Below are 27,931 nucleotides of genomic sequence, written 5' to 3' on the forward strand. Positions count from 1 at the left end.
CGCTTTCGCGATTACTGAATGATCCTGTAACGAAGCGCGCTGCTCCCCTTTGGATCTTCTCTATGGCTCTGAGCACTGTAGGACTCAACTTCTGAGGTCATCAGTCCCCTAGAACTTAGAACTACTTAAACCTAACTAACCTAAGAACATCACAAACATCCATGCCCGAGGCAGGATTCGAACCTGCGACCGTAGCGGTCGTGCGGTTTGTAGCGCCTAGAACCGCTCGGCCACTCCGGACGGCGATCTTCTCTATCTCTTCTATCAACCCTATATGGTACGGATCCCACACCGGTGAGCAGTATTCAAGCAGTGGGCGGACAAGTGTACTGTAACCTACTTCCTTTGTTTTCGGATTGCATTTCCTTAGTATTCTTGCAATGAATCTCAGTCTGGCATCTGCTTTACCGACGATTAATTTTATATGGTCATTCCATTTTAAATCACTCCTAATGCCTACTCCCAGATAATTTATGGAGTTAACTGCTTCCAGTTGCTGACCTGCTATATTGTAGCTAAATGATACTTTATTTCTATGTATTCGCAGCACATTACACTTGTCTACATTGAGATTCAATTGCCATTCCCTGCACCATGCGTCAATTCGTTGTAGATCCTCCTGCATTTCAGTACAATTTTCCATTGTTACAACCTCTCGATATACTACAGCATCATCCGCAAAGAGCCTCAGTGAACTTCCGATGTTATCCACAAGGTCATTTATATACATTGTGAATAGCAACGGTCCTATGACACTCCCCTGCGGCACACCTGCAATCACTCTTACTTCGGAAGACATCGCTCCATTGAGAATGGCATGCTGAGTTCTGTTATCTAGGAACTCTTCAGTCCAATCATAGAATTGGTCTGATAGTCCATATGCTCTTACTTTTTTCATTAAACGACTGTGGGGAACTGTATCAAACACCTTGCGGAAGTCAAGAAACACGGCATCTACCTGGGAACCTGTTTCAGTGGACGAATAGCGCGAGCTGGGTTTCACATTTTCGAAACCCATGCTGATTCCTACACAGTAAATTTCTAGTCTACAGAAAAGTCATTATATTCGAACATAATACGTGTTCCAAAATTCTACAACTGATCGATGTTAGAGATATAGGTCTATAGTTCTGCACATCTGTTCGACGTCCCTTCTTAAAATGGGGGATGACCTGTCCCTTTTACCAACTTTTGGAACGCTACGCTCTTCTAGAGACCTACGGTACACCGCTGCAAAAAGGGGGGCAAGTTCCTTCGCGTACTCTGTGTAAAATCGAACTGGTATCCCATCAGGTCCAGCGGCCTTTCCTCTTTTGAGCGATTTTAATTGTTTTTCTATCCCTCTATCATCTATTTCGATATCTACCATTTTGTCATCTGTGCGACAGTCTAGAGAAGGAAATACAGTGCAGTCTTCGTTTGTGAAACAGCTTTGGAAAAAGACATTTAGTATTTCGGCCATTAGTCAGTCATCCTCTGTTTCAGTACCATTTTGGTCACAGAGTAACTGGACATTTTGTTTTGATCCACCTACCGCTTTGACATAAGACCAAAATTTCTTAGGAGTTTCTGCCAAGTCAGTACATAGAACTTTACTTTCAAATTCACTGAACGCCTCTTGCATAGCCCTCCTCACACTACATTTCGCTTCGTGTAATTTTTGTTTGTCTGCAAGGCTTTGGCTGTGTTTATGTTTGCTGTGAAGGTCCCTTTGCTTCCGTAGCAGTTTTCTAACTCGGCTGTTGTACCACGGTGGCTCTTTTCCCTCTCTTAAGATCTTGCTTGCCACATACTCATCTAATACATATTGTACGATGGTTTTGAACTTTGTCCACTGATCCTCAACACTATCTGTACTTGAGATAAAACTTTTGTGTTGAGCCGTCAAGTACTCTGAAATCTGCTTTTTGTCACTTTTGCTAAACAGAAAAATCTTCCTACCTTTTTTAATATTTCTATTTACGGCTGAAATCACCGATGCTGTAACCGCTTTATGATCGCTGATTCCCTGTTCTGCGTTAACTGTTTCAAATAGTTCGGGTCTGTTTGTCACCAGAAGATCTAGTATGTTATCGCCACGAGTCGGTTCTCTGTTTAACTGCTCAAGGTAATTTTCAGATAATGCACTTAAAGAAAATTTCACTGGATTCTTTGTCCCTGCCACCCATTATAAACGTTTGAGCCTCCCAGTCTATATGTGGTAAATTGAAATCTCCACCCAAAACTATAACATGGTCGGGAAATCTACTCGAAATATTTTCCAAATTTTCCTTCAGGTGTGCTGCCACAACAGCTGCTGAGCCAGGGGGCCTGTAGAGACATCCAATTACCATGTTTGAGCCTGCTTTAACCGTGACCTTCACCCAAATTATTTCACACTTCGGATCTCCGTCAATTTCATTCGATACTATTGCACTTTTTATCGCTATAAACACGCCTCCCCCTTCACTGTCCAGCCTGTCTCTGCGGTATACATTCCAATCTGAGTTTAGAATTTCATTATTGCTTACATCTGGTTTCAGCCAACTTTCCATCCCTAGTACTATGTGGGCATTGTGACCGTTTATTAATGAGAGCAGTTCTGGGACCTTTCTATAGACGCTCCTGCAGTTTACTATTACCACATTAATATTGTCATTCCGTGTTGCGTTTTGCCTACTGCTACCTTGTCGCGTCTCAGGAGGCGTCTTGTCGGGCCTAGGAAGGGAATTCTCTAACCTAAAAAACCCACATGTACACTCCACACGTACTCCGCTACCCATGCCGCCGCTTCCTGCGTGTAGTGCACGCCTGACCTACTCAGGGGGACCCTACATTTCTCGCCAGATCGCCGCAGAATCGTCTGAGCCTCTGGTTTAAGCCTTCCACTCGACTCCAAAACAGAGGACCGCGATCTCTTCTGGGAACGACGCTACCAATACTTAGCTCAGATTCCACCCCGCGAGCGAGGCTTTGCGCCTTCACCAACTCCGCCAGCCGCCTGTATGAACTGAGGATGACCTCTGAACCCAGACGGAGGAGTCGTTGGTGACGACATGGGCGACAATTTGCAGTCGGGTGCACCCAGTGCTCTCTATCGCCGCCGGCTGGGCCTCCTCCACATCTCGGATGAGACCCCCCAGCAAGCAGACGGAGTTAACACTGGCCTTCTTCCCCGACCTTGCCGCTATTTTCCTAAGGGGCTCCATCACCCGCCTAACATTGGAGCTCCCAATCACTAATAAACCCCTCCCCCCGTGTGCCTGCTCGGGCCTTGCTGAAGGAGCGGCCACATGCCCACTCACAGGCAGAGCGGGCGATGCCACACGGCCAGCCTCCGCATTGATCCTCCGCCTCCTACGACGCGAACGCCGCTTAACCCGCCACTCCTCTTTGGGAGAGGGTACCCGCGAAGAGGTCTCGACAGCAGGGTCCGTGGGTGACACATGTAACACCCGAGGTGTACCATGCGACGCACCAGACTCCTCACTGCCGCTACACTCTGAGGCAGCAGCCTGAAGACGGCTGACCGCGGCCAACAGCACGTTCAGCTGTTCGCGAACAGTGGCCAGCTCCTCCTGCGTCCGTACACAGCAGTCACACATCCTACCCATACTAAGAAATCAACAATTTATTGGACAGAGATAAATAATCAACTTCTAACGAGACTACTAATTCACTAAAGGTGGCGGATAGCTGACTAAACTGTGGTTGCTAGACACTTCTTGTTGGAAACAATGAAAATAGGCACTAACTGTCTGTGGACTGTATTCGGAACAAACACGAAATCTATGGAACACTATTACTAGTACTCGAAAATTAAAGCTTCCTAAAAGCAAAAACACACAGAAAAAGAAGTGACAAGTAAGAAAAACACAGTTAATAGTTAAATTTACGTAGCTTGCTGCACAGGGGATGTGAAGCAGACGGCAGTTAGGACGAGAGAGTCATGGAGAGTCATGGACGTCCAACAATTTAGCGCCTAGTTGTAGTTTTACTGTCCTTCTACGTCTTTCCGTAGATGTTCGCGACAGTAACACGTAGATATTCGACTTGCGTCGCCGTTTTCGAGATACTCGTTCACAGGCTCTGCGTAATAATAACACAGTTCTACTAAAAAAATGCCAAAGATATTCAAGGACCCTGAATCAGTATATGGCTTTACTTTTCCCGAACTGGCTCTAGTTCTGAGGATATTAATGTTTATGGATTTTAACTAAGTATTCCTGTAGATGCTGATTTTCCGTCAGTAACGTTGGTCTTTATTTTCATCTAACTTTTTATGTTCTTCAATATTTCACAATTAAACAGTCTATTAAATTCTTTGCAATTATTCTTATTTTATCTGTCTGAGGATAGTATGAATTCTTCAAGAAGGAAATGCATAAACAACCCCAATGTGTTCTATTATATTTACAATGAATACTGCCTACAGAAACAAAGACGGAACATCACAGACTTTATAACGAAGACATATCTTGCATGTTTTGGAATATGACTTGGAGACCAATACAAATCATGGGCTCGCCAGGGTGTTCGTAAAAATTGTGTAGAGTGTCTTCGACAGTGGAAAAATGGTCAAAGAGAATGTTTAAATCTCGGCGTACCAATGGTCTGGCGAGAGTCAAAAAACCACCACCATGATTGTTACTTTCGTGTTGTAGATGTCAAAGGTTTCAGTCGCTTCAAAAAACGTAAAAGGGAGTCCCTGCACCAGATTTTACTAAACTACCTGAACTTCTAATGTCAGAACCTGAAGAAATACAATATTTTGAGTGCAAAAGCGGCATCAACAATGGAAAGTTGTCAATGCGCGAAACATACAACTTCCACCGTCATATGTTAGCGAAAGATCTTGAAGAGAATCCTAGAAAATCCTGGTCCTGAGTAAAGTCGCTAAGTGAATCGAAAGCTGCTACGCAGACACTCTTCGATCAGTCTGGTGGGACAATAGAAAATAGCTAAAGAAAAGCTAACGTTTTAAATCTCACATTTAAAAAATCATTCACGGAGGAGGATCATACAAATATACCCTCCTTATACAGTCCACAGACATCTGTATGGAGGACATAGAGATAGGCATCACTGGTGTTAAGAAGCAACTAAAACATTTAAAAACAAATAAGTCTGCATGGAATCAATTCGGTTTTACAGAGACTATTCTTAGGCATTAGCCCCTTACTTAACTTGCATTTATCGTGAATCACTCGGCTAGCGCAACGTCCCAAGAGACTGCAAAAATGCATAGGTAACGCCCGTATGTAGTAAGGGCAAAAAAGCGGACCCGCAAAATTACAGATCAATATCTTTAACGTCGATCCGCTGCAGAATCATTGAGCATGTTCCTTGTCAGAATATAATAAATTTCCTTGAGACAGAAAGCTTTCTGTGAACAAATCAGCACTGATTTGGAAAGCATACCTCATGCAAAATTCAGCTTGTCCTTTTCTCACATGATAGCCTACCAACCATGGATGAAGGGCAACAGGCAAATTCCATAGTCCTAGATTTCCAGAAAGCATTTGACATGGTGCCCCACTGCAGACCGTTAACAGATGAGGTTTGCACATTGTTGTCCTCGATGAAGAGTTTTAATCAGAGAAAAAGATAACTTCTGGTGTACCCAAGGGAAAGGCGATAGGACTGCTCCTGTTCTCTATTTACATAAACGATGTGAATGATGGATAGGGCGAGCAGCAATATGTGACTGTTTGCTGATGACGTTGTAGTGTATAGGAGTAGTGGGGCAAGGCAGTTACGGCCCCAAATCCAAGATGGCGGCGATGACGTCATGTGATGACATCCAAGATGGCGGGAAGTTTGAATTTTGGGCTACATCCACTAATCTAACCCCCCATCCCCTCCTCCCTCCACCCAGAAAATAGTGGGAAGGCCAAATTCCATCAGGACAATGCAACACACCTCTACTAACCAAAGAGAATGGTGGAATGATAGGTCACTTGGGCTACCTCCACTAACCTAAGTCACCAACCATCACCTCTTCCGAGGGATTGGAGTCAAAATGACTCAGCCTGCGCTGAGCTGCTGGAGTGTACTTTATTAATATTGGAACAATATATTTAGAGATTGATTTTGAAAGATGGTATATTTATCACAGTGATACAGAACACACATTCTGACATGCTTGGGGTCACGCCACACAGCCAACAGACCTGAATACCACTTATAAATAATGGAATACATTTATGTCCTGAGAGCCAAAAAACTAGTAAATCGTCAAAATAATAATCTATCTAAAATACTCTGCAAACATTCTTGCTAATCATCAACTGTCAAAATCATTCACCAGTCTTTATTTAAACAAGTTGAGGCACTATCGCTATCCAGTGTGTTTGCCAGAGGTCCAGAGTCCAACTGACCAAGTACACAGTACCACCACCAGAGGGCGCTGTCACCCATTCCGTGACGTAATCCAAGATGGCTGCCATGACGTCAGCTAAAGACACAAGTACTGTTATTCAAGACGGCGGATTTTGGCGTGGAACTGTGTTCACCACGAGGTCTGGACCTAGTACACAGTACTGCCACTAGAGTGTGCTGTCATCTGTTCCCTGACATAACCCAAGATGGTGGGGGAAATGGCGGGAAACAGTGTGGTCCCCATGAGGCATGGACCTAGTACACAGTACAGTTACCAGAGGGCACTGTCGTCCATTCTGTGACATAACCCAAGATGACTGTCTGGAGGGGAAAAATGTGTCAGCCTGTGCTGAGCTGCTGGAGAGAGGAAGGAGTGTTCTTTACTTATTTTGGAAAAATTTACTTAGGGATGGATTTGAGACAGTATATTTATCACACTGATACAAAACACATGGTCTGACATGCTTGGGGTCACGCCACACACCCCACAGACCTGTAAACTACTCCTAAATAATGCTCTGCAAAAACACCCAAACAACTTCTAAATTACCAAAATAATTTCAATACAGACATGTGAACTCCTCCTAAATAATGCAGTACACTGATGTGCAGACACAAAATCAACTTGTCCAAATAATGCATAGCATATTCCAACAGACATGCACACAAAATAATGCAACAGACACGCAAACAATATATGCAGGCACTGCCCGCCACCCCCGGCCACTGGGTCACACAGGAGGCTACCACACACACTCTCAGATGTTGGGATGCACTGGCACCGCCCATGAAGTGACGCACAGGTGCCCATTTGGGTCCCACAAGCATGAGGCGGCGACATCCCTTTCATATTTGGTACCTGATAAACTCCTCTCGAAATACTTGTTCACCGAGGCACTGTTGGTGACGCAACTGGACAGGAGCAAAGACATATTTACAGAGTGCAGATGCTCCAAGGGCGCACGCGCGTCGACGCCGCCACAAGCCAGCGCAAGCCATCACTCTCCAGCCACTGCTGCCTAAAGTGAGCAGGTGCAAGTTGGCTCTATTTTCCGGTATACAGTTAGAGTTCTTTGAGTGTAACACTGACGTCACAGAACTCCAAGGCACACTCACGCCGGTCCCATACACGAGACGCCTCTGGGCAGCAGGTGTGTTTATCATTTCTAATGCTATACCTGTGGATACTGATGTCACAGAATAGCACAGGGTGCATTGTTCCTAACGATCCTAACGGAACATGAGAGTTGCATCTAGCCGTGCATGCGTACTCAGTGTGGCTGACGCATAGTTAAATGTTTGTCCTGCTATCAATATATGTCTCAGAAATGTTAAACGCTAAAAGCCTGTGCACGCTCACGAAAACAAAATTAATCATAAAAGCATTCTTGTTATTTGGAAAGAGAGCACTCTCTATGCACAGAGGGGGGAAATCAGAACAATTATGCAAACAGAATTCGAAACACTGTCTTACATAAGAGAAAAAACTGGCCGAAATTTTCGGAATCCTACAGCTACAGGTCTGTAGATGTCCTAATGCCACAGTGGCAGATGAGTGATGGCATCCCCACCAGAAATGGATGGTCTGCTTCAATTTCTACTTGAACACTTGCTTTCTCAGAACTTTTCTTACATACCTTGCCTCCATCCTGTTCGAATCAGTTTGTAGACACTCCTACATCCCGGCACAAAGGATGTCTTGTTAATGAACAGAGCATTATGATTGTATTCTGTACAGATCACCATACTGCACCAACAATTAAACCCTTCAAAGTGTCCTACATATCATCAAATGTGGAAAGACTCTTAAGGGAGTTACACTGCTCTTCCACTGAGGACAGGAGCTTGAATATTAGAGGGCAAAACAGATCTCCAACCCAGCAATATATCACCGTGTATCATGTCGATGTAGTAAATATACAATTCATATCCTGCACCATACAAAATCAGCTCTTTTACACTATTCATACATTTACCTCAAGGACAGGCAGCACCGTATACACTCCTCGCAGCACTAGATATTTCACTGCGAGGTCAGTGGTCATCCACTCCCCATGGGTGACCAGAGCACCCTCAACAGACCTAAGTCACTCTCAGAACTGTTGTATCAATTCAGGTTCATTCCCCCTCAGTACAAATGCGTTACTGTTTCTGGTCTGGACTTGCTTCCTTGCTTGCTTTTCTACACCCATCTCCAGCCTCTGGGATTACAAGAACACACTTATTCTCACATGGTTTGCCATAATATTATACCATTTTCACAGTACTTCTCGATATCAAGCACACAGCAGTATCCTACCAATCACTCGCGCAACATAATTCGAAGATATAGACTGGAAATTATTTCTCTACAAACCCAAAACTTTAACTAGGTGAGGCATGCTGTAAACCACTGACTAACTAGAAACTTTTCACGCCTGCAAAGATATTTACGCGGAAACTCGAAAAAATAAAAACTGATATTTCCACTCGCCAGTACCGATGACAATGATGTAGCAGACTGCAAATCATCCCTATAGTTTGCAAGGTCAACTAAGTGTTTCTCATGTCTAGAGAACCAGCAAACGTGTCTTCCACATGCTAGATGCACACACCGCAATCGATCTTCTCTCAACTAACTGAAGGCATGAAATGTGCAGTAGCAGTCAACCGAACAGTTTACATGAGTGGGAATAACGGTCCAGTGCAAATACATCTCCATATTCAATCTTCTCAGATTTCCACGCGATCATGAAAGCTATCAAACACATACTAATTAGTTCGCTATTCGGTCGTCTAGAGGACAATATGGTTAAGTCATCTACACTCCTACACTCCAACAGGCCTCTCCATTCGGACTGCTCCTACAGTTAACGGGAAACGTGAATCATCCCCACACAGGTCACCAGCACTGCACGCCGAGCATCGTCCTAAGAAATTGGTCACATATATATTTTATCCCTGTACTTACAACTTTCGTTACGATCGCTGTCTCAGTTGAATGACTTTCAACAATGAGCAAAGTATCGGAAATACACTGTGCTGATGGCTGTGGCTCTGGAAATAGAAATATCAGTACCGTTCTTATCTCCTGACTTACTCTTCCCTTTGCTGTCACAGTATTCCACGTCAAATTAATACCTTCCATTTTACTCCAACATTCTATCATCGTTATTCTGTTCCATCCACCAGCGAAAAATTACGAACTTTAAAAGCTCCATTAACTTCATCCAATATACAACTCAATAACTTTTCTACCGCATCTCTCCCCTTCCATACATCGAAAGCAAATACCACATGCGTGTTGGCATCGAGCACATATGACAATCCTATTAAATATACAGTTATTGATCCACCATGCAGACCAGTTTAAAGTATCATCATCTGTACTGTAGGAGGATGATCACATCCCATGGACTATACTGTAAATAGCAAGAGACACTCCCTGTGACCCCAGGTCGTTGTTTGAAACATTGTTTTTTTTTCTACTGAAACACGCTCTGTACACTGCCATACATTTTGTTTTTCCACCACGACGTCAAGGTCCATGTCAGATTCTAAACTGACACTAACGACATTCTAATCCATTGCCTTTCACACAAAACTAGATGTCGCCTGGTGTAAATCATTTGTTATTGTGGCTACCATAACACGCCACACACACAATGGGTGATTTTAAATAAAAGGGAGTTACAACATAAGGAAACTGGAAGTGTTTCGCGGTGTTGTGGAGTTTCCAAACTGCTGTCCGAAAGTGACTGATGACCTCTACATTTAAACTCATCTGTCACAGTAACAGAATATCTTATGACTCTGTGACTCTGCATTCTGTTTCGACTGATTCCTCACATTGCAGTCATGTAAGCGATCGCTGTTTCGGTGCTGTCCATCCCCAGAAGATGTTGTCCCTCCACCAAAACTCTTTCTCCAACTCAAACAAGCGATGTATTATGTAGTAACCAACAGCATACCAGTGGATGGATGGGGTTGGAAAGACAAGATCAATGTACTCTAATAATAAGCATCACAGTTGATAGCGCAAACAATTTTACAATAATTTCAACACCGAGCAATGCTGCAACAGCATGTTTCCCAATTTCAGAATCGTAGCTAAACCGCCCCCCTCTCTATTTCGCAATTATCATTGTGAATGTAGATAGATGACTGTGCAATACGTCCATTCATTGTTAATTCTCAAACACATACATCATCACAGTATACCAGACAGCACTCTACATATTTCTAACACCTCTAGCATAGTGCTTAATTTATGATCTATCTCTATGCTGATGGCCGGCCGTGGTGGCCGTGCGGTTATAGGCGCTGCAGTCCAGAACCGCCAGACTGCTACGGTCGCAGGTTCGAATCCTGCCTCGGGCATGGTTGTGTGTGATGTCCTTAGATTAGTTAGGTTTAAGTAGTTCTAAGTTCTAGGGGACTCATGGCCTAAGATGTTAAGTCCCATAGTGCTCAGAGCCATTTGAACCATTTTTTCTATGCTGATGAGGGGTCACAGAGCATTCTCACAATCTTAGGGTAAAATTAGAGACTGAAAGACCCCTCACACTGTCATTCACCAACCCACCCTGCAGCACCATAACCGATTTAATCTGCAACCGACCAGGAATAGGCCACTACATTCCAAGACTCGTGTCAGAGTGTGTGTTTTGTATCAGTGTGATAAATATACTATCTCAAATCCATCCCTAAATAAATTGACACTCCTTCCTCTCTCCAGCATCGCAGCACACAGGCTGAGTCATTTTTCCCTTCAGACAGTCATCTTAGGTTATGTCACGGAATGGACGACAATGCCTTCTGGTGACAGAACTGTAAACTAGGTCCATACCTCGTGGTGATCACACTGTCGCCATTTTCCCTCACCATCTTGTGTTACATCACAGAATGGACGACATGCCTCTGTGGTGGCAGTACTGTGTACTAGGTCCAGACATCGTGGTGAACACAATGTTTCCCACCAAAATCCGCCATCTTGGATAACAGTACTTGTGTCATTAGCTGATGCCATGACAGCCATCTTGGATTATGTCACAGAATGGGCGACAGCACCCTCTGGTGGTGTCACTGTGTACTAGGCCAGTTGGACTCTGGAGCTTGTGGCGAACACACTGGATAGCGGTAGTGCCTCAAATTGTTTAAGTAAAGAATGGTGCATGATTTTGACAGTTGATGATTAGCAAGCATGTTTGCTGAGTCTTTTAGATGGATTATTATTTTGACGATTTACAAGTTTTTGGCTCTCTGGACATAAATGTATTGTATTATTTAAAAGTGGTTTTAAGATCTGTAGGCTGTGTGCAGTGACCCCAGGCATGTCAGAGTGTGTGTTCTGTATCACTGTGATAAATATACTATCTTTCAAAATCAATTCCTAAACAAATTGTTCCAAAATTAATAAAGTACACTCCTTCATCTCTCCAGCAGCCCAGTGCAGGCTGAGTCATTTTCGCTCCAATCCCTAGGAAGAGGTGGTCGTTGGGTGACTTAGGTTAGTTGAGGTAGCCCAAGTGACCTATCTTCCCACCATTTTCTTAGGTCAGTAGGGGTGTGCTGCATTGTCCTGATGGAATTTGAACTTCCCACCATTTTCCCAAAATTCAAACTTCCCGCCAAACTCCGCCATCTTGGATGATGTCATCACATGATGTCATCGCCGCCATCTTGGATTTTGGGCTGTAACCGTCTTGCCCCACTGCTTACAGGAAGTATCGTCATTGACCGACTGCAGGAGGATACAGGATGAGTTAGGGAGCATTCCTATTTGGCGTAATGAAAAGCAGCTTGCTCTGTATGTAGAAAAATGTAAGCTCATGCAGATTAGTAGAGCAAACCGTTCTTTAATGTTCGAATACGGTATTTGTGATATGCTGCTTACAAGGGAACCTCCCCATCGCACTCCCCTCAGATTTAGTTATAAGTTGGCACAGTGGATACGCCTTGAAAAACTGAACACAGATCAATCGAGAAAAGAGGAAGAAGTTGTGTGGAACTATAAAAAAAATAAGCAAAATATACAAACTGAGTAGTCCACGCGATCATAGGCAACATCAAAGATAGTCTTAAATCAGGAGCGCCGTGGTCCCGTCGTTAGCGTGAGCAGCTACGGATCGACAGGTCCTTGGTACAAGTCTCCCCTCGAGCGAAAAATTTTTCTTTATTTTCGCAAAGTTATGATCTGTCCATTCGTTCATTGACGTCTCTGTTCACTGTAATAAGTTTAGTGTCTGTGTTTTGCGACCGCACCGCAAAACCGTGCGATTAGTAGACGAAAGGACGTGCCTCTCCAATGGGAACCGAAAACATTTGATCGCATGGTCATAGGTCAACCGATTCCTCCGCAGGAAAACACGTCTGATATATTCTATACGACACTGGTGACAGTATGTGCGTCACATGACAGGAATATGTTGTCGACCCACCTAATTTGTACACTTGGCGAATGGGTAAAAAGATTCTTCTACCTTGCCCGAGTTAGGTTTTCTTGTGGATGTGATAATCACTCCCAAAAAGTGATGAAAACATAGGAGTTTGTCACATAAACTGCAACAAATGAATGCAACAGTTTCACAGTCGCTCAGTTTTCCCTGTGCTCTGTCAAAACATATGTTTTTAACGTTTTCAAATTTTTCCGTGTGTAGACCGTCAAATCCTGCATATGTCCAAGCAAATCTGAACATGTCCTGGAATTTTGGAGAGCTAAGTTGATTATGTGTGAGTGCCTGAACTTTGATAATCGTCTGAAAAGAAAAAAATTAAAATTTTTGCTCGAAGGAAGACTTGAACCAAGGACCTCTTCTTTCGCAGCTGCTCACGCTAACCACGGGACCACGGCGATTATGAGGTTTATCTATGCTTGAAACTGCTTATCTTGCGCATGGACTACTCAGTTTGTATATTTTGCTTATTTTTTTCATAGTTCCACACAACTTCTTCCTGTTTTCACGATTGATCTATGTTCAGTTTTTCAAGGTCTATCCACCGTGGCAACTTATAACTAAATCTGAGGGGGGTGCGATGGGGAGGTTCCCTTGTTAGCAGTCACATCAGTTAAATATCTAGGCGTAACGTTACATAGTGAAGAGAAATACAGCGAGCAGCTAAGGTCAGTTGTAGGGAAGGCAAATAAACGACTTTGGTTTATTGTTAGAATAGGGGTAATTCTAGGAAAGTGTAGCTCATCTATAAAGGGTGTCTCATACAGAAATTTGTGCGACACATTCTTGAGTACTGCTAAAGTCCCTGGGATGCCCACCTCATGGAGTTAAAGGGAGACATTGAAGTAATTCAGAGGTGTGCTGCTAGATGTGTTACCAGTAAGTTCGGTCAACACATGAGTATCACGTAAATGCTTCGTGAATTCAAATATGAATCACTGTAGAGAAGACGGTCTTCTTTTCGCGAAGCACTACTTAAAAAGTTTAGAGGATCGGCGTTCGTGATCGACTGCTAAACGGTTCTACTGCCCGCAACGTGTTCTCGTGTCAGGACTGCGAACACGAGGTAAGAGAAATTATAGCTCGTACAGAGGCATAAGGACAGCTGTTTTTCTCTATCTCCGTTTGGAATGGGACAAATGTAAATGACTGGCTGTGGTTCAAGGTACCCTCCGTCAAGCACATCTTATAGTAGCTAGCGTAGTATACATATCACCTCAGCTGAAAGAGAAGAGCGCCTAATACACTTGGAAGAAAACCAAGATGAAGATTCTATGGCTATCCATCAAGGAAGGTGGGACTGCAGCCGGATACGCCTTGAATAATTATAACAAAACCAGCGGCTGTATTTGAATCTACGTTGTTTATTCTTTTTAACAAATGCTACCCGTTTCGACACCAAATGTGTCATTTCCGGGCGCCAAGCTCAACCTGCCATCCACAACCGCTCATATGCTGCGGGTTAAAATGAACTGCATTCGCCGGCCGGAGTGGCCGAGCGGCTCTAGGCGCTACAGTCTGGAACCGCGCGACCGCTACGGTCGCCGGTTCGAATCCTGCCATGGGCATGGATGTGTGTGATGTCCTTAGGTTAGTTAGGTTTAAGTAGTTCTAAGTTCTAGGGGACTGATGACCTCAGCAGTTAAGTCCCATAGTGCTCAGAGTCATTTTTTCGCACTGAATTCCGTATCTTACGTGGCACTAACAAGCCCAGATGGCCAGACGACCAGAGGTTAATTGCACATGAAAGCGGTTGTGGATCGCAGGTATTGCGTATTGGGGCCTGAAGATGGCACCATTTGGTGTCGAGACTGGTAGCATGAATTAAAAAGAATAAACGACGTAGATTCAAATACAGTCGCTGGTTTTGTTATAATTATTCAAGTTATTCGAACTGAAAACTTCTCAGAAAAAGAATTTACCTAAAAACACCCGGAAATCCAATTCTTGCTGAGATTTTAGGGAATCTCCACTCAGTATTCAGTCAAGTGCGTTCCGTCATATCAGAAATAAAATGAAAGAAATAATGTAAGAAGCAGAAAATCATCGATCTCCAGTTTTTCAAATGAAAAGGGGAACGGTATAACGAACGTTTGGTTACTATGGGCTAAGTTCGTCAGTAACGTTCCAGAGTCCATAAAGTGTCGAAATAAAAGATAAAAATTAAAAGAAATTTCAAAAAATAACATTGTTTGGAGCCCAGAGCAGACAACGAAATCTATGCGCAACACAACCGGAAGAGAAGCTTGGAAATCTGTCGGCATATCGTGTAAAAGAACAACTTCAATCGGTTGCGAAGATGGAGGTTATTAACTTTGCCAAGAAGGACTGAAGATTGCACGTTTCTTTTGCTTGTACTAACCTTTAAGTCTCCTAAATCTCTCAGTAATGGAAACTCGTATTCTTTACTGTTCACCATGAGAACCCTCTTGAACAAATCTCGCTAACAGGTGCCGCCAAACAATTTCCTGTTTCTTCTTCTCGCTCGCTCAGGAGACTGCCTATAGAGCCGAAACACTGACAAGGAAGTTCGTCTCAACACTGCTCCGAGTTGCTCAACTTCCAAAACCGGCATCGAGTGACGTTTTCGTTTCCATCGAAGAGCGCATAAAAGACAGTAAAAGTCTACCGTTTTGGCCTCGCCTCCTACTCCATCCAGTTCCCTGATTCGAAATATGCTGCTTTCTCAATAAAAAAGATCTAGACACAGGCTGGTGCCAAAATTCTATTGGCATAATGGAATAGCCTGTGATATTTTGGAGTATGCGAAAGAGTAAAGGACTTAATGGCAAATCTTAACAAGAAGTCAAATATGTCTTTCGTGCTTCCTAGTGAACCCGGGACCTTCAACTTGCAGGTGAGTCATCCCTCTGGAGAAACCTGGTCCTCCTGATCTATGCATCCTATAGAAGTGACCACAGAACAGTAACAGACGGTAAGCGGCAAGCGATCGGGAAGCATTTAACTTTTTATTATTTTATAATGTACCAGCTGCCATCACAAAGGTTAAACTTCATTCATATTTCCGCGTCATGCCGATGGTGATTAGTTATTTAGTAGTTGATTATAACGAACGCTGTCACGTAAACAAAGAATCATGACTACAAGTTATATATTTTTAATAGAGCAGAACAATGATCAAGCCAATTACTGGATATTTAGTGGCAGTCTTGTATCCTAGTCTGGCATAAGTGTATTCACTGTTGGAAGCGACCTCAGAATTAGCAACTAAAGCCTTTATAATATCACGTCAGAGGAGAGGAGGAAGAGGGCATTGCAATGTCCTCTTGTCCCAACAATATATCTGCACATCAGCGTCTGACCCTTCAAGCCTTTGTAAGTTATTGCTATCAATTGTCTGAAGACTATTTCAGCAGCCCATCGGCGTTTATTCGTCACCGATATACGGTAATGGTTCTGAGTACCCACCTGGGAATAATCATTAGTTAGATGGTACTTGAATGTGTTACAAAGCTAAAAATCATTCAAAGAAACAAGCCACTCCTTATCGTTGGTTGGTTTAGCACTTCTGTCCTATATGGCAGAAGGAACGAACACAGATTAGAATTTAACATGTGACCAAAGTCAAGGTTGTCAGACATCAAGCACAAATTCCGACAGGACAAGGATAAAAACGGAAATGAAGAGCCATCCCAACAATCACCACTAGCTGATTTAGGGAAACGAAGGCAACCTAAAACAAAATGACCTATGTGGGATTTGAAAAACACTTCTCCAAGTTACAAGTGCAGTACCTTAACTATTGCGTCACCTCGCTCCCTCCATTGTGCCAGGGTGACTACAGAATTTCATGCTTCAGCCATACGTTCCATACCTCTCTGGTAGAATACAATCCCCATCAGTAGTGGAAGCGTGTTCTGAAAGATTCCAAACAGAACGATTCAGGCAAGACATCTTCATTATTCAACCTATATTGTGTAAAACCGATCATTATTGATGTGTGTTAGATCCTAAGTCGCCATTTCACAATATTCTGTGATCATGGCAAATTAATAGCAAAACTACAAAAATAAGAATGTGAAAATCCAAATCTCTTCGGAATGGCACATCACCAAACATCTTTCCTTCAAGAGGATACACTGCCGGAAAGAAATGCAACATCCTCAGGGATAAGGTAATTTTATGGACAAGTGATGTGACATCATTGCAGGTGTATACACTGAAATGACAAAAGTTATGGAACAGGGATATGTGCATAAACAGGTGGCGGTAGCATCGCGTGCACGAGGTATAAAAGGGCTGCGCATTTGCAGAGATGTCGTTTATTATCACGTGATTCATGTGAAAAGGTTTCCGACGTGATTATGGGCGCTCGACGGGAGGTAACGCAAGCTGAACGCGTAAATAACAGTTGGAGCTAGACGCAAGGGACATTCCCTTTTGGAAATCGTTAGGGAATTCAGTATTCCGAAATTCACAGTGTCAGGAGTGTGCCTGGGCTCGTGACCAAATCGGTTGGACCCCAAACGAGTGAAAAACCGTAGCCTTGTCATATGAGTCCCGATTTCAGTTGGTAAGAGCTGATGGTAGGGTTCGAGTGTGGCGCAAAGCATTTGACCCAGGTTGTCAACAGGGCACTGTGTTAGGTGGTGGTGCCTCCATAATGGTGCAGGCTTTGTTTACGTGAATCAGACGGGGCCCCTATTATGTTCGTCTACTTGGAGACCATTTGCAGTCATTCATGGACTTCATGGTCCCAAACAACGATGTAATTTTTATGGAAGACAATGTGCCATGTCACTGCACCACAAATATTCGCAATTGGTTTGAAGAACATTCTGGAAAATTCGAGCGAATAATGTGGCCAAACTGATTGCCCGTCATGAATCCCTTCTAACATTTATTGCACATAGTCATGAGGTCAGTTTGCGCATAAAATCCAGCACCGGCAACACTTTCGCAATTATAGATGGCTATAGAGGCAGCGTGGGTCAGTATTTCTACATGGGATTTGCAACGACTTGTTGAGTCCATACCATGTCCATTTGCTGCACTACTCCGAGCAAAACGAGATCCGACACGATATTGCGGGGTATCCCACGACTTTTGTCACCTCAGTGTGTGATAATAAATTCAGATCAAATAAAAAACACATACCACAGTAAATGGTACCCCAAACAGGCCCATCAATACACAGTGCATATCCTTTGGCGGCAACGCAGGCGTGTGTTCTCTCATACAAACGATCGTAAAGGTGCCCAATGACATCCTGCGATACACTGTCACAAACACCTTGCTCCTTTTGTTGACATTCGGTAATGGTGCTTGCAGGCAGAGCGAATAAGTTACTACTTCATTTATGTCCTACACGAGATTGACTGGTGAGAGATCTGGTGATCTTGCTGGCTGGGGCAGTTGCATAAAACAAAGAGCACGTCGTGTCGTAGCAGTCATATGTGGATGTGCATTGTCCTGCTGAAAAATCATCTTACTTTCCTCTCGAAGAAATGGCAGTAGCACGTGAATAATAGCACGTGGAACGCAGCAGGCAATGGTGATTTCACCGTGCAAATATAATATGTGAACGCAAGTTGTCACTGATGGCTCCACAAATGTTGAAGCCAAAGGTGGGACCTGTTTGACGAGGGTGAATGCTCTTTGAAACGGGTAGCTCACACATGTGAACGTCCGTCACTCGCATACAGAGAGAATCTACTCTCATCAATGAAGACAACAGAACGCCATTCCACCCGACAGTCGACACTTTCACGAGGCCAGAGACCATGGCTGGCTGTGTAGTGGTGTCAGTGGTAACTTGCCCAAGGCCACATGTGGTCTTAATCTTGCTGTAAGCAGATGATTCCCAGGGTCCCTGATGAGACAGCAGGTGGAACATATGTCCGGACATCGTACCTGGATGATGTACTTTCAGCCACCGCCGCTTGCACATGCGTCGAACTTGACGTGCCTCTGTACTACACTGAGGTCCAGAACCTGGTGTGCAGTTGTGTAAATATTCCCCAGACCACTGCTGAAAGCAGCGATGTACCACTGCTACACTATACCCAATATGTGGAGCAATCCATCGACACGTCCATCCAGCATCCCGCGGCCGACAATGTGACACCACTCAAATGGCTGAAGATGTTCAACAGCAGTACGTACTCGTTGGCGGGGCTTGACGATTCCTTAGAACACTGTTTACCTCTTAAACTCGACACAGCTACTGCCTGCAGAGCCAAAACACAGAGCGCACAGACAGGCATCCTGAGTGCCATCTGATGGCCGATGACAGTGACAAATGAATCTCTAACATTGCAATCCTTTAGTATGCACATACTATGCCATGGTGCTACTGGCCACAATTCTTAAGGGCGTTGCACTTTTCCAAGAAGTATATATGGCGATTTACACTACTGCCCATTAAAATTGCTACACCACGAAGGTGACGTGCTACAGACGCGAAATTTAAGACAGGAAGAAGATGCTGTGATATGCAAATGATTAGCTTTTCAGAGCATTCACACAAGGTTGGCGCCAGTGGTGACACCTGCAACGTGTTGACATGAGGAAAGTTTCCAACCGATTTCTCATACACAAAGAGCAGTTGACCGGCGTTACCTGGTCAAACGTTGTTGTGATGCCTCGTGTAAAGAGGAGAATTGCGTACCATCACGTTTCCGACTTTGATAAAGGTCGGATTGTAGCCTATCGCGATTGCGGTTTATCGTATCGTGACATTGATGCTCGCATTGGTCAAGATCCAATGACTGTTAGCAGAATATGGAATCGGTGGGTTCAAGAGGGTAATACGGAACGCCGTGCTGGATCCCAACGGCCTCGTATCACTAGCAGTCGAGATGACAGGCATCTTATCCGCATGGCTGTAATGGATCGTGCAGCCACACCTCGATCCCTGAGTCAACAGATGGGAACGTTCGCAAGACGACAACCATCTCCACGAACAGTTCGACGACGATTGCAGCAGCATGGACTATCAGCACGGAGACCACGGCTGCTGTTACCCTTGAGGCTGCATCACAGAGAGGAGCGCCTTCGATGATGTACTCAACGACGAACCTGGGTGCACGAATGGCAAAACGTCATTTTTTCGGATGAAACCAGGTTCTGTTTACAGCATCATGATGGTCGCATCCGTGTTTGGTGACATCGTGGTGAACGTACATTGGGAGCGTGTATTCGTCATTGCCATACTGGCGTATCACCCGGCGTGATGGTATGGGGTGCCATTGGTTACACGTCTTGGTCATTTCTTGTTAGCATTGACGGCACTTTGAACAGTGGACGTTACATTTCAGATGTGTTACGACCCGTGGCTCTACCCTTCATTCGATCCCTGCGAAGCCCTACATTTCTGCAGGATAATGCACGACCGCATGTTGCAGGTCCTGTACGGGCCTTTCTGGATACAGAAAATGTTCGACTGCTGCCCTGGCCAGCACATTCTCCAGATCTCTCACCAATTGAAAACGTCTGGTCAATGGTGACCGAGCAACTGGCTCGTCACAATACACCAGTCACTACTCTTGATGAACTGTGGTATCGTGTTGAAGCTGCATGGGCAGCTGTACCTGTACACGCCATCCAAGCTCTGTTTGACTCAATGCCCAGGCGTATCAAGGCCGTTATTACGGCCAGAGGTGGTTGTTCTGGGTACTGATTTCTCAGGATCCATGCACCCAAATTGCGTGAAAATGTAATCACATATCAGTTCTAGTATAATATATTTGTCCAATGAATACCCGTTGATCATATGTATTTCTTCTTGGTGTAGCAATTTTAATGGCCAGTAGTGTATATTTCACATCGCATCGTCGCAAGCGGCTTACAACAAACTGCGTGCCTATGGAGTATTCTCAGTTGTGCCACTGGATTCGTGATTTCCTGTCAGAAAGGATATATTTCGTAGTAACTGATGGAAAATCATCGAGTGAAACAGAAGTGATATCTGGCATTCCCCAAGAAAGTGGTCTACGTCCTCTGGTTTTTCTAATTTGCAGACCTCATTGTAAACTTTGATAAATAATAGATCACCAAAGAGGATCGTTTTTTATTAAGGAACATACAGTCTTAAACGCGTCCTTGAGCTTATAATAATGAATAACTACACTTGCACAAAAGACACTCGTTTACTATTATTAGGCATGTTCTGAAAGTAATTTACATGAGTCGATCAAACAATCTGTCTTGTGCCTCAATAAATGCTGCACGCATTCGTATCAACGCAAACCAATTTTTGGGAACACGACAGGATTCTGTCGGATATGGTGGAATGCCTCAGTGATTCGGGCTATCAGCTCAGATCAAGTGACAATTGGAGTAACGTAAGCCATACTCTTGACTTATTCCCAAGAAAGTTATCAAGGTGCGTCAAGTCAGGAGAACGAGCAGGCCACACAAGAGATCCTCTTCGTCCTATGTAATGACTGCTAAAATCAATTGTTAGCTGTGCTAGTGCATCAACACTGAGGTGTGCTGGGGCTCCATCACGTTGGAGACAGAGGTCTCTGCGAGCAATAAGCGGCAGATTGTCCAGCATTTCTGAAAGTGTGGTCTGCAGGAAATGTACTAAGTTGCTCCAGTTAACTTAGATGACAATATTACACTTATTACAAGATGATTATCCACAATTCCTGCCCACGTGTTTACGGAGAATCTTCGTTGATGCGATCGAACAGCAACCACATGAGGGTTCTCAGAGTCCCAGATGTGACTCTTTCTGCTGTTAAAAATACCTGTCGCCGGCCAGAGTGGCCGAGCGGTTCTAGGCGCTACAGTCTGGAACCGCGCGACTGCTACGGTCGTAGGTTCGAATCCTGCTTCGGGCATGGATGTGTGTGATGTCCTTAAGTTAGTTAGGTTTAAGTAGTTCTAAGTTCTAGAGGAATGATGACCTCAGAAGTTAAGTCCCATTGTGCTTAGAGCCAAAAATACCTGTCACTTGTAAACAGGACCTCATCCGTAAATAAAACATATGTGTGAAAGGCAACATCATTCACTCTGTAGTGTACAAACCACTGCACAAACTGCGTACGATATAGGTAATTAGTTGATTCTAAAACCTGCACTCTTTGAAGACGATACGCGTGTAGTTTTTACTCCTGCAATACTCTCCAAATACATACGAACCTCTTACCACGGCACAGGCTACAGTACTCTCGCTGCTTAAAGATTCACAGATAAATCTACGGATCACTTCACCTTCTAAATCTGGTGTTTTCACGTCACGCCTACAACCATCAACAGCCTGAGGACCCAAACTCCTTGTCTCCCGTAAGCGTCCATGAATTGTGACAAAGGTACAGTGGTGTGGATTTCTCCTATTAGGAAACGGCTTTAGTAGATACGAGGAGCTGCTCTTCCATTTCTCTTCACCCCTCCGTAACACATAATCATCTCAGTGAGCTCAACAAATCCATATGCAATGTTTCATTGAGTATTAACAGCACGAAAATCCGAATTCAGCACTAGTAAAATGCACGACATTGAAGATACAATGTTACAGCAACACAAGCTGATTGACAGGACTGGTACGACTCACAGAACAACAAACTCACTAGGAGCTGCTCAGCAGGCCGCTACGTGGCGATGTTCATTAAGACTATGCCCCTAACTCATAAATGGGGACCAAAACGTATATGTCCTTTAACAAAAAATGATGGTCTTTGTGTGATCTAACATCCCTCAAAGTTCGTGAGGTCCTGAAAAATAGTGTATAAACGAACTGGGAGACAATTTAAAAAGGGCTCTTAGTTTGTTTGCAGGTGACACTGTCGCTTGCCGTCTAGTAAATTCATCACAAGATCTTAGAGAACGGTTTAGGCAAGATATCTCTATGGTATGAAAAGTGGCAACTGAACCTGAACAACGAAAATTGTGAGGTCCTCCACATGAGTATTAAAAAGAAGCCGTTAAATTTCGGTTACACAATAAAACATACAACTTTAATGGTTGTCGGTTCTGCTGAATACCTAGAGACTACAATTACAAACAACTTAAACTGGACCCATCACACTAAAAATGTTGTTGGGAATGCGAACGAAAGAATGAGTCCTACTGGCAGAATACTTAGGAGCAATAGATGTTCTAAAGAGCCTACACTACGATAGACCTTCCTCTGCTAGAGCACTGCTTCGCGGTATGGCATACTTACCAGACAGGACTGACGGAGGGCATCGAAAAAGTCCAAAGAAGGGCAGCTCCTTTTGTGTTATCGCTGAACATGGGGGAGAGTGTCGCGGATATGATAAGCGAGTTAAGGTGCCAATCATTAAAACGAAAGCGCTTTTCGTTATGGCGAAATCTTTCACCAAATTTCAGTCACCCTATTTCTCCTGCGAATACAAAATATTTTATTGACTCCGATCTGCATAGGGAGAACTGACCATCGTAATAAAAAAGGAGAAGTCAAATGTCGCACGCAAAGATTTAGGTATTCGTTTTTCCCACGTGCTATTCGAGAGTGGAACGGAAGAGAAAATATCTGAAAGTGGCTCTGTGAGTCCTCTTTCAATAGCACTTGGATATAAAGCGCAGATTAGAAATGTAGATGTAGAAAGAAGTATCCATCGTTAAAGATACGACAGAAAGCATAAAGCATGGAGACAGAAACTCGGAAACGAAGACTAGGTTCCCCGTAAAGTCGTTCAGTTACGGCAGCAGAATGTTTGTTATGATAATTCACTATGAAGTTTAAAGGGCATTGATACTATGACCCAGTGAGTACTTCTGAGATATATAGAAAGCTCGTGGTAAATTCTCTAGTCTTTCGTCATCTTTGTGTGTTGCTTGTGTATCTACACTGCTGATCCCTAAAACTGCAACTCCAGTAAGGATATCAAATAACTTAATTTTACTTATTGTGCTTATACAGTCAAGTAGGAAGAGTTTGGTTTTGGAAAGAGAAATTCCGCCGCTAAACTTTGTTTTTATTTTATTTTATTTCTTATATTTAAAGTTTTTCCTGGCTAGCTTTGGAGTTGCAGCTCATTCATGTACATAGCGAAACTGAAGAGCTGTAATCTGGCCTCATCGTTTATCACAGTTAGTACAAAAAATACGCGATTATATTCGCAAGTGATTTGAGTGCATAGACGGTGTGAAATTTAGTGTACTTGGCTGCCACCTCTGGAAGGAACAATGAGTCTAGCCTGGCTATACATCGAGTTGAACTGAGCTTGGATGAAAGGTACGGGTATATCATTCCATAATGCATCATCTTTATGGCAGAGTTCTTCACTCGGAATGACTGGCGGGTGCTGGCGAACCAATTTCTAGCCAACTCATGACCAACTCTTGCCAAAACCTTCTGTACTAAAGTAGGTCAGGACAGGCACGCAAGACAGGGTGCACTCGCCGGCCTTAACACATCATAAATGTAACGGCTGTTGCCCAAATTACCGGCCTGCTGCCGCTTCAAAGGAACCTGCAGCAACGGTCACCATGTGTCAGATTGTGATATTCAGGATGTCGTCACACTGACCTTGAAGACATGTCTCTTGCTGCAGCCACGGCCGTTTACTGACTTAGGTAAGATCTAGCGCGGCCGAGCGAAGCATACATCTGCTTTTTCGTGCGCTAGTCGAATAGGGCCGTGGAAATCCTGTTCCCATCGGTTTCGTATTCGCATCACAATCGTAGTATCCCGACCAACGTGAGCAACAATATGGCGTAACGTAAACCACGATCTCGATAGGACACACTCTGTCGCTTTCAAATTTCAACATCTGCCTGTTGAAGTTTACCTTTGCACCTCAGCCCACTCACAATATTCAAACGTGATTTCTGAATGAGATACCCGATACGTGATTTTACTTATACGGGGTATTTGTTTTAACTTGAGACGTCTAAATGTCTCGAAACCGATGCATGGCACGAAAAAAAAAAAATCTCTGGGTAAGAAATTAATATTAGGAAACGGGACATCTGTCTGTGCTAGAACTGGCCGCCTCCTAACCACCCATCCTCCGTGGGCGGGGTTGACTTTGTATTTTCAAATGGGAACTCCGCATTTTATTGCACATTCGGTTCAAATGGTTCAAATGGCTCTGAGCACTATGGGACTTAACATCTATGGTCATCAGTCCCCTAGAACTTAGAACTACTTAAACCTAACTAACCTAAGGACATCACACAACACCCAGTCATCACGAGGCTGCATATTCGGATCCTACGCCAAAAAAATACAGTTTACTGAAACCATTGTTCTCCCTTCGTGGTAGATGGTGCAGTAATTGACAATTTAATAACAAGTTTGCTTGTTTTTTGCAATTAACAATCAACTGATTTGATCCTAAATTTCATTTGCGATGTAACGATCGACATTGATGTTCAGAATTTACTTTAGTGTTGCAAATTTTATTGTACAGTACAGCATAGTTAGCCGTTTCAATATCTGGTTGGAAACTACGTTTAGCGTGATCCAGGAAGAACGATGTAAATGTATCGTTTTTTGTTCCCATAGGGATGCTTGATATCGTTGGGTCACCTTGCCTCTTACCATTGGGGTGCTCGATTTCAGTGTGCGTGTGGTTTTGGCACGATACATGTGTATCCACGGCAAGGTGCACCTTTTACTATCACTTCGTGGACATTTTACCTTTGGATAGAAACACATACCAAAATCAGACACCCTGGTGGCGGGGTTCGTGGGCGGTCACGAAATCAAGAATTCCGATGGTTTGAGGACTCACAACAAACAACCGCTTAGGAACAAAAAACTACGTTACCATACAAGTAGCTTATTTGCCAGAAATGTCAATGTCTAGTCGCATTATTTGTACTATACAAATACATTTGCAACACTGGAGTAACGTTTTAAAATCAGTATCACCGTTAGAACGCAAATATTTACATTTACATCGAAATGAAATGTAGAATCCAATGTCTCCATTCTTAATGCCAAAAGCAGGCACACTTGATATTACAGCGCCATGTACCACGAACTGGAAACAATGGAAATCGCATGAACCTTTTGGTACAGAGTCCGAGTATGCAATAAAAATGGTGGATTCACTTTTGAAGATACAACGCTGACCACGCCCACGCAGTAGGGGTGTTTGGGAGGTGGTCAGTTGGGGCTCGTGGCCGAGCGGTTCTAGGCGCTTCAGTGCGGAACCGCGCTGCTGCTACGGACGCAGGTTCGAATCCTGCCTCGGGCATGGATGTGTGTGATGTCCTTAGGTTATTTAGGTTTAAGTCGTTCTAAGTCTAGGGGACTGATGACGTCAGATGTTAAGTCCCATAGTGCTTACAAGGGAACCTCCCCATCGCACCCCCCTCAGATTTAGTTATAAGTTGGCACAGTGGATAGTCCTTGAAAAACTGAACACAGATCAATTGAGAAAACAGGAAGAAGTTGTGTAGAACTGTGAAAAAATAAGCAAAATATACAAACTGAGTAGTTCAGGGCAACATAAGCAACAATAAGGACAATAAGAACGCAGGAGCGCCGTGGTCTCGTGGTAACGTGAGCAGCTGCGGGACGAAAGGTCCTAGGTTCAAATCTTCGATCAAGTGTAAATTTTAATTTTTTATTTTCAGTTTATGTGACAAACTCTTATGTTTTCATCACTTTTTTGGGAGTGACTATCACATCCACAAGAAAACCTAAATCGGGCAAGGTAGAAGAATCTTTTTACCCATTCGCCAAGTGTACAAGTTAGGTGGGTCGACAACATATTCCTGTCATGTGACGCACATGCCGTCACCAGTGTCGTATAGAATATATCAGATGTGTTTTCCTGTGGAGGAATCGGTTGACCTATGACCTTACGATCAAATGTTTTCTGTTCCCATTTCGTCTACTAATCGCACGGTTTTGCAGTGCGGTCGCAAAACACAGACACTAAACTTATTACAGTGAACAGAGATGTCAATGAACGAACGGACAGATAATAACTATGCAAAAATAAAGAAAGTAAAATTTTCAGTCGTGGAAGACTAGAACCAAGGATCTTTCGTTCAGCAGCTGCTCACGCTACCACGGGACCACGGCGCTGCTAAACACATTTCGTCCATGATGTTGCTTATGTGGCCCATGGACTACTCAGTTTGTATATTTTGCTTATTTTTTCACAGTTCCACACAACTTCTTCCTGTTTTCTCAATTGATCTGTGTTCAGTTTATCAAGGCCTATCCACTGTGCCAACTTATAACTAAATCTGAGGGGGGTGCGATGGGGAGGTTCCCCTGTTAGAGCCATTTGAAACAGTTGTGGCATGGACACATGTCCCCTTTACTAATACTAACTTTTTACCTAGAACATTTTTTTCGCGCTATGTGTCATTTTCGAAATATTAAGCTGTCTCAAGTTAAACACCCTGTATACAGATGGCGTTACTCCCGCCTATTACGTACTGCTGCGCTGCATTTGTTTATCAGTTGCACAGCGTGTAGCGCACTGCACGCCATCTCAACGTTTGTAACATGCCGCCATTATAGTGTTGCAGTTTTAGTGACCAGCAGAGTATAAGACGAAAATGTTGCACTAGATGCTGACCTTTAATGGATTACTGGTGATGGCCGTCACCTGGTGGCCCCTCTCGGCGAGAGCCCGCATAATGATGAGGAACGGCTTCTGGTGGCTGATGGACGCCGTGGGGTTGATGCCCAGAATCCTCGCCGACATGGAACAGCTCGTAAACAGCAGCAGCAGCAGCAGCAAGATAGCCTGCATGGCGACTGATTCAGATTTAGGCCTGGGACGCGATCACAAAATCTGAAAAAGTAAAAAAAAAGGTATGTTATCCCAGACTTTACGTTCTACTTCTTAACGTTGGATGCAAATCCTGGAAAATAGGAATGAGTGAAGTAAAATGTATTATATTCAATAAAATCTAAGCTTATACTGTAGCCATCTTAACTTCTTGCCTTCTTTCGATACTGAACGTATATGAAACTATGACGAGCTCATCTTTCAAGCTCTGACTTGTGCGGAGCTGAAAGAGAAACAGCCATTCACAACAGCTTATACATTATTTGACACCTACTAAGGAACAACTGATACTTCCTAACGAACAATTACCAATTGCTACAGAACAACTGACAACTGCTACGAAACACCCGCCCATTGTTGATCATAACCAATTCCTACTAAACAACCAACAGTTGCTGCGGAACACCCGACCATTGTTAATCATGATATTAATACGTG

At 43.7% G+C, this 27,931-nt stretch overlaps 1 protein-coding gene across 1 annotated transcript in view; it reads right to left on the reverse strand.

Annotated features, from left to right (window-relative positions):
- Nucleotides 1-27,490, reverse strand: part of LOC124607179 (UDP-glucosyltransferase 2-like) — a 125,556-nt gene extending 98,066 nt beyond the window's left edge. Inside the window, exon 1 of the mRNA XM_047139396.1 lies at nt 27,278-27,490. Coding sequence (XP_046995352.1) covers nt 27,278-27,454 — 177 coding nt within the window. The 5' untranslated portion in view covers nt 27,455-27,490. The remainder of the gene's footprint in view (nt 1-27,277) is intronic.
- Between the last annotated feature and the right edge of the window lie 441 nt (nt 27,491-27,931).

This window comes from Schistocerca americana, chromosome 3, assembly GCF_021461395.2.
Source record: "Schistocerca americana isolate TAMUIC-IGC-003095 chromosome 3, iqSchAmer2.1, whole genome shotgun sequence".
In the NCBI taxonomy this organism is placed as follows: Eukaryota; Metazoa; Arthropoda; class Insecta; order Orthoptera; family Acrididae; genus Schistocerca; species Schistocerca americana.